At 40.1% G+C, this 7,593-nt stretch overlaps 1 protein-coding gene and 1 long non-coding RNA gene across 2 annotated transcripts; both read left to right on the top strand.

Moving 5' to 3' along the window:
- The first annotated feature begins 256 nt into the window (after positions 1-256).
- LOC143418554 (uncharacterized) lies at positions 257-3,779 on the top strand. Its single transcript, XM_076883642.1, has 2 exons — positions 257-3,387; positions 3,710-3,779. The coding sequence occupies exons 1-2, from the start codon at positions 317-319 to the stop codon at positions 3,732-3,734; spliced, it is 3,096 nt and encodes a 1,031-aa protein (XP_076739757.1). The 5' UTR covers positions 257-316; the 3' UTR covers positions 3,735-3,779.
- A 1,192-nt stretch (positions 3,780-4,971) lies between these two features.
- LOC143418553 (uncharacterized) lies at positions 4,972-7,120 on the top strand. Its single transcript, XR_013098542.1, has 3 exons — positions 4,972-5,480; positions 5,597-5,700; positions 5,803-7,120. It is a non-coding gene; the product is annotated as an uncharacterized LOC143418553 (long non-coding RNA).
- The last annotated feature ends 473 nt before the right edge of the window (positions 7,121-7,593 follow it).

Raw genomic sequence — 7,593 nt, 5'->3', positions numbered from 1 at the left:
AGATGGTAGAAAAATAACCTCAGGCATGTTACAAGATAAACATGAGGTGGAGAAACTGGTGCGAAATAAAGATGCAGTGAGATTCATGCAGCCTCTGAGAGGAACCCCAGCCTATTGGGAGAAAACAACAAGAGATCTTTTTGCCATGATCAGACAGTTGGGAACTCCCACGTTCTTTTGCACATTTTCAGCTGCTGAAATGCGCTGGCCTGAAGTGATCGAGGCAATAACAAGGCAGCAAGGTGAACAAGTGAATTTTGAAGGACTCGACTGGTCAGCAAAGTGTGACATCCTGAGAAGCAATCCTGTCACAACAATGCGCATGTTTGACAAGAGAGTTGAAGCATTATTCAGAGATTTACTCTTATCTCCTGCAGAGCCACTTGGCAAAGTCATTGACTACTTTTACAGAGTTGAGTTTCAGCACAGAGGAAGCCCACACATACACTGCCTCCTGTGGGTAGAAGGTGCTCCTGTGTTTGAGGAGGATGATGAGCAAACTGTTCTTGATTTTATAAACAAATACATCACAGCTCAGCTGCCTGATCCACATAAACAACCTGAACTGTACAAAAAAGTAACAGAAGTGCAAAAACACAGTAAGAACCACACAAAGACGTGCTTTAGGAGTTTAAGCTCCGGGTGCCGTTTTGGTTTTCCCAAACCACCCTGCAATGAGACAATGATCACAAGACCCAGTGAGGATGATGCACTGGAAGTAGAAACGGCAAAGAACAAGCTCAGACCACTGAACCAGCTGCTGAATGAACCTGAAACTGCTTCCATGAGTTTAGAGCAGCTCTTGGAAAGATGCAAGTTGACACATGCAGAATATGAGAGATACCTGAATAAAATGAACATGAGGAGTACGATCATACTAAAGCGTGATCCAAAAGACTCTTGGATAAACGGCTATAATCCACATCTGCTTGAAGCCTGGAACAGTAATATCGACATAAGCTTTGTTTTAGATGCTTTTGGTGCTGCAAATTATTTAATGAAATATATATCAAAAAAAGAGGGCGGGCTATCTGAGTACCTGAAAACTGTCATTGAGAACTCCCATAAGGACAGTGTAAATGAGTGCGATGAAATGAGAGCCGTCATGCAGGCATATTCAAAGAAGCGAGAGATCAGTGCACAGGAGTGTGTTGCTCGTGCATGTGGTCTTCACATGAAGCAATGCTCACGTGCTGTAATATTCATTCCAACTGATGATAATCCTGTGAAAATGAGTCGTCCCCTGTCAGTTCTGGACAACACAACACCTGAGTCTTCCAATGTTTGGATGACATCTTTGAATGACAAATACAAAGCCAGACCTGAAACACCAGAGTATGAGGAGATGTGCATGGCAGACTTTGCTGCTACTTGCAGGATTGTCTATGGCCAACAGAAAAAAGGTAAAGATGTTTTGCCCCTTCTCAATGAGATGGGGTTTGTGCAAAGGCGCAAAAACAATAAGCCTGCTATCATCAGATTTCACCGCTGCTCACAAGAAAAACATCCAGAGCAATATTACGGAAGACTGCTTAAACTGTACCTTCCTCATCGTTCAGACCACGAACTGAAAACACCATCGTTGCCAACCTATCAGGCTTTCTATGGTGCTGGCTGTGTACAGCTACCAGGTACTGACCATCTTGAGTACGTGCAACACATTGTCAAAAGAAACAGAGAAAAATATGAGAAAAACAGTGAGGAGATCGAGAGCGCTGTTGAGGAATATGAGCAGAACAGAGGTGTGACTGACGAATGGTGTAATCTGGCACCTGAATCAGATCTCGTAAGGTTGCCACTTGTCGAACAAGAAAGAGAGCGAGACAATGAAAATGAACAGGAAGATGTGCCCGACTACAGCCGTCAGGCTGATGCTTCAACAGAAGTCAGAGCCATCAGGGAACCCCCTGCTATTGATCCCACATTGTTACGTCAGATGTTTCAAAATCTGAATAAGAAGCAAGCCTGCATATTTTATGCAGTTAGAGACTGGTGCATTAAAAGAGTCTGTGCTCTAAATCCAGAGCAGTTTTTCTTTTATATTAATGGTGGTGCTGGAACAGGAAAATCACATCTTATCAAATGCATCTACTCAGAAGCATCTAAGATACTGAGCAAAGTGCCCAGATATGCAGACGACGTTGACATATCAAAACCCACCGTCCTGTTAACTGCTTTCACTGGGACTGCAGCTTTTAACATTTCTGGAACAACACTGCATTCTCTTCTCAAGCTGCCTAGAAGCTTAAAACCTCCCATTCAGGGACTTGGCAATCAGCTGGATGAAGTCAGATCAGAACTTTTGAATGCTGAAATAATCGTCATTGACGAAGTGTCTATGGTGTCAAGACATCTGTTTGCATATGTAGATGCAAGACTCAAACAGATCAAAGGGACTCGGAGACCCTTTGGAGGCATGTCAGTCATTGCTGTCGGAGACTTCTATCAGCTACCCCCAGTGCGACAGTCTAAACCTCTCTGTGTGCACGACCCGTCTGAGATCGACCTGTGGCGGGAGCATTTTCAGATGATCACTCTGACTGAGATTATGCGTCAGAAAGATGATGTTGTCTTTGCTGAGATGCTGAACAGAATTCGTGTAAAAGGAAAGTTGGATGAGCTTTGCGAAGCAGATAGAAATTTGTTGTTACAGGCCATAACTGAACCAGCCCATTGTCCGACTGATGCATTGCACATTTTTGCAACTAATAAAGAAGTGGATGCACACAACTCTTCAACACTGGCTCTGCTCCACACTCATATCATTGACATCCATGCAGATGATTATAGAAAAGATCCTAGAACTGGCAGAATGGCACTTCAAGACAGACCATTGAAAGGAGGTAAAAACGAGTTACCAGACACACTGAAAGTTGCAGAAGGAGCTCGTGTCATGCTCACCAGAAACATTGACATACAAAATGGTTTGGTTAATGGAGCTTTTGGAATACTACTTAGAGTAGTTCACTCTGAAAACGACCAACACATCATCAAGCTTGGACTTAAAATGGATAATGAGACATCTGGAAAGAATAACCGCACACCAGCAGACGATATGGTGTACATTGAGAGAGCAGAGGAGAATCTGAAGCAGAAAGGAGTGGTACGAAGACAGTTCCCAGTGAAGCTGGCCTTTGCATGTACAATACATAAGGTACAGGGTATGACAACTACATCAGCTGTTGTCTCTCTTAAGAGCATTTTTGAGCCCGGCATGGCCTACGTAGCTGTCAGTAGAGTGACGTCTCTCAGTGGACTGTATCTTCTTGATATGGAGGAGAAAAAAATATTCACCAACCCAGAAATCACTGCAGCGCTTGAGAACATGAGACAAGCCAACCTTGATGACATGATGCCTCTTCTACACGTGAGGCAAACACTGAGCAGGTCAGAGGTTTTCACCATTGTTCATCATAATACAGAGGGACTGCCAGCTCACATTAATGACATCAAAAGTCACCATGAATTGTGTCTAGCAGATGTTTTGTGCCTAACAGAAACACACCTGCGGGGCTCTTTTGTCGCAGAGAGTCTCCACTTGGAAAATTACAATTTGTTCAAACGCAACAGACACCTGTCCTACACAAACTTTCCCCAGATGGCAAACAGAAGTGGTGGTGGAGTTGCTGTTTATGTGAAAAGTGACATTCAAGTGCATGAAAAACAGTACATCCATAATGTAACTGACCTTGAATTTCTGGCTTTAAAGGTTGAAGCACCAGTCAGTGCTCTGATTGCAGTTGTATACAGACCTCCAGACTACACTCTGAGGCCATTCCTGAAAAACCTGGTAAGCCTATTAGACTCATTGGAGATCATGGACTGTCATCCCATCATAGTTTGTGGTGATTTTAATGAGAATGTTTTATCCAGTGCAAACAAACTAATCCTGGAGCTGTTTGAGTCTAGGGGATACGCACAGGTCATCACTGCCCCTACCACAGAGAAGAACACACTGCTTGACCTAATTTTCATTTCTCAGTCAGATCGATGTCTCCATTCTGGAGTCATGAAGACATACCATAGTTACCATGACCCAGTATACTGTGTATTGTCCTGTGATGATTCATGATCTAGATCTTTGAATACAGTAAGTAATATCTATATTTTTGAATGACTTAAGAAAGTAGAGCGATATTTAAAAGTTGACGCTCTGCATTGCAGTATAATGGTTGAATTGTTTACATAAAATACAATTACATGAATTAAGTAATGATATCAGTAAAAGATGACAATTTTATTTATTACAGAAAATCTAAAATTCACTAACAGTAACCTATAAATGTCAGAAAAATCAAATATAGCAGTTTGAAACGAACAGTGTAGGCATATCCTCTCTGCAGCCAGGCTTCAACATCCTGCCAGGCTGCCCCAGTCTCACTGTGGCTGGGAGGGAGGGAGGGTGGACCAGAGGATTGCCTACACAACACATAAATGTTCAACAGCTTCTTCATTGTTTCTGAGAGAACAATAATGACTAAAGGTTGCTTTTTAAAAAAACAAACAAACAAACAAACAAACAAACAAACAAACAAACCTAATTACAGCAATAATGACAGTTAAGCCACTTTATGTGTGCCTCTATTTTGAAATAATATTTACAAAAATATTATTATTTTGGTTTGTTATAAACTTTAAACTTTTTCAAAAGTACACAATTATATTTTTGGACAAATTTTTCTATGAAACATAAATTTTTATGAGCTTTTATCATGTTTCTGGCCAGTGCAATCATCAGGGTGGGTCTGGGTTGATAACTGCACATTTCTGGCCAGAAATGTTTCAGCAGTGTTACATATGTAGTGCATATGTTACACTTGCTTTCTGTTACCAGCTGATACCCTACATTTGTATAGACATTTGATGGTGTGAGGTTGGGGAGTTGAGTGGGAGGGGGGGGGGGGGGGGGGTACGGTGGGAGTCGAGGGGGGGGGTTTCCTTTCCTGTTAGGTTTCCTTTGTTTTTCTTTTTTTTTCTTTTTAAGAGAGACACAGTCCTCCTGTGTCTTCTCCAAGCTTCACATGTAAAATCCAACAATGTGAAGCACATAGCAGCCAGAAACTGTAATGCCACAGATCAGAGAAACTTCATCATCACCATCTTCATCGCCATACGATCAGAGCGTGAGACTTCACATCTGGAGCACAGGAGAGATTCTGTGATAAGTCTTCCTTCTAGCTTGTCCCACAAGCAGTCGGTGAGATTTACTAACAACAAAAAGGGTTAATGACATTATTTCCATGAAAACATGTATTCATTCCTTGTGAAGTGTTTAAATTGTGTTTTCACTTGACCTTAGGAGTGTTAGAGTGTATTGTAATGTCTGTACTCAGGTGTTTCCCTCTGTGATCCATCCCCTTCAGAGCTGAGACACTCAGGACTGAACAGACTGCACAGTTTCTGTGACTGAGCCTCCAAAACACCTTCTTTGAAACCACTCATGATAGAAGGGCTTCATATTTGCAGCAGCACTACTACAGGTATTCAGTTTATTACAGGATGTGTTTGTTTCCTAGGACCAGCTCTGAGTGCACACTACCTAACATATACACCTTTCTGTTTATTACAAACCAACTACTCTGGATCATACGGCCAGTTGGCAGGAATGTTGCTGCAGGAAAACATCCCTGGAGATCACCATCATTGTCAGACTGACTGTGCCTCCTCTGTGCAGTGTCAAGATCCTCCCTAAATGAGTGTGTAAGTTAACATTTTCATTATTTTATTCCCTTTGACAAGACAAGTATCACTGATATTTACATTTACAACTACATATTCCTGTTTTCTGCTCTTCTTTTAAAGTCCTCAGCTATCCTGCTTCTGTGCTGCTTGCCACACATCAAACACTGGCCGGATGACAGGGAGGATCCACTCTGAAGTCACTGGACATGATGAGGATCATATGGGACTTCATAGTTTCACAGAAACATTGTGCTCTGTGATTACAGGTTTTAAATGGACATAATGACTGCCTCTCTCTGATCAACAGGCTAAAGGATTGTTGTCATTGTTAGTGCTCTGTACAATGTATGCTTATTTAGTATTTCATCACAGAGCAAACCTTTTTTTCTTTAACATATTTTTATTTTTTTATTTGTGGGGATAGGTTAATTGATTAATCCAAATTGTCACTAGGTGTGAATGTGCGAGTGAATGTGAGTGTGAATGGTTGTCTGTCCCTGTGTGTTGGCCCTGTGACAGACTGGCGACCTGTCCAGGGTGTACCCCGCCTTTCGCCCTATGACAGCTGGGATAGGCTCCAGCGCCCCCCGCGACCCTGGAAAGGATAAGCGGAAGCGAATGGATGGATGGATGGATATTTTTATTTTGTTCTAATGTTGAATTAACTGTGGGGATTTTTTTTAAGTGGGCACTCGGGATGTCATATGACCAGAAATGTGGTAACTGGAATTCAACAGTATGGAAGAAAAAATCTGCTAAGAACAAAACACACACAAAACCCCCCAAGAAAATTCAAATTCATTCCATGTAATCCAATCTAAAACATTTTAAACTGCTGAACAGCAACACAAACAGCGTTAAAAAACAGTGTTAACAGAATGATTATGATGATTTTGTACCAAAGTTTCAGGTCACATGGCACACCTAGTGTGTAGTGTGGGGTATCAGCTGGTAAGTATAGGTTTTTTTTTTCATATTTGTGTCCTTAGAGTTCAGATAGATAAAGCCTTGTGTATAATAATTAGTCATAACCACAACTCAAAGTCAGGGACTAACTAATTTTGGGACTTTGTGTCTGAGCCCAGGTTAAAACAATGTGTAAAAAAGCATTTAGTGGCATGGCTGAACAATGCTGTATTGATACTTATTTATCCATGTTCACAAAAAGGACTAATGTGTTTATTTGATTATTTGCATGTGTTAAACTGTGTCACCACCTTACGCTTTCATTTGACTTTACTCAAAAATCTCTATACAGTTCTCTTTTACCACTGTGTGGACTCTGTTTACATTAAAACATAAAGAAGAATGAGTAATAAAAAGATGTGTAGACAGATTAAGTAGACCGATAGAAACAGCTGTTCAGCCATGTTCTAAGAAACCAACACAATTTAAAGGTTCAGGATTGTGGTTTTAAAAGTTGAATTTTCATTTATTTCATATCTTGCTTATTATTTTTTATTTAGTTATTTAATTTAGTTATTTTTATTTATTCTACTAGTCCTTTTCAGAAAGAAGCTGTAAAATATGACTTAAGATTTTTATGTTATTTTCTATGACATACAAAACAAATTGATGTATGTAATACTATTAAACATGATATACACATGTGTATATGTCTGAAAAACATTATGATGTATATTAAAGTTTGTATTTTCTCCAGAATTTTTGTTCATCTTTTAAGTTCATTTCAATTAGAAGAATTTGAACTTTTAATATTCATTCAGAGGTTTTCTGACTCTAAATTTTCTTTTCTCATTACTCATCTTTTTATTATTTACATTTTAAACATGTTTAGCTTTTTTCCAACTTCTTCTGTGTGAACATCAGCTTTCAAAAGTTCTGCACTTTTGTTTTCAGGTGAAAATTTCTGTATTTTCCAGCTCATTCGGAATTTTTAACTTAACATTC

The sequence above is a fragment of the Maylandia zebra genome, linkage group LG5 (genome assembly GCF_041146795.1).
Source record: "Maylandia zebra isolate NMK-2024a linkage group LG5, Mzebra_GT3a, whole genome shotgun sequence".
In the NCBI taxonomy this organism is placed as follows: domain Eukaryota; kingdom Metazoa; phylum Chordata; class Actinopteri; order Cichliformes; family Cichlidae; genus Maylandia; species Maylandia zebra.
This window is presented reverse-complemented; position numbering and strand designations above follow the sequence as displayed.

Excerpts from the sequence above, each read along its gene's own strand:
- LOC143418554 (XM_076883642.1), top strand. The coding sequence starts at position 317 with ATGCGCATGTTTGACAAGAGAGTTGAAGCATTATTCAGAGATTTACTC. Across the intron at positions 3,388-3,709 it reads GTGAGGCAAACACTGAGCAG|GTTGAAGCACCAGTCAGTGC; the intron begins GTCAGAGGTTTT and ends CTGGCTTTAAAG.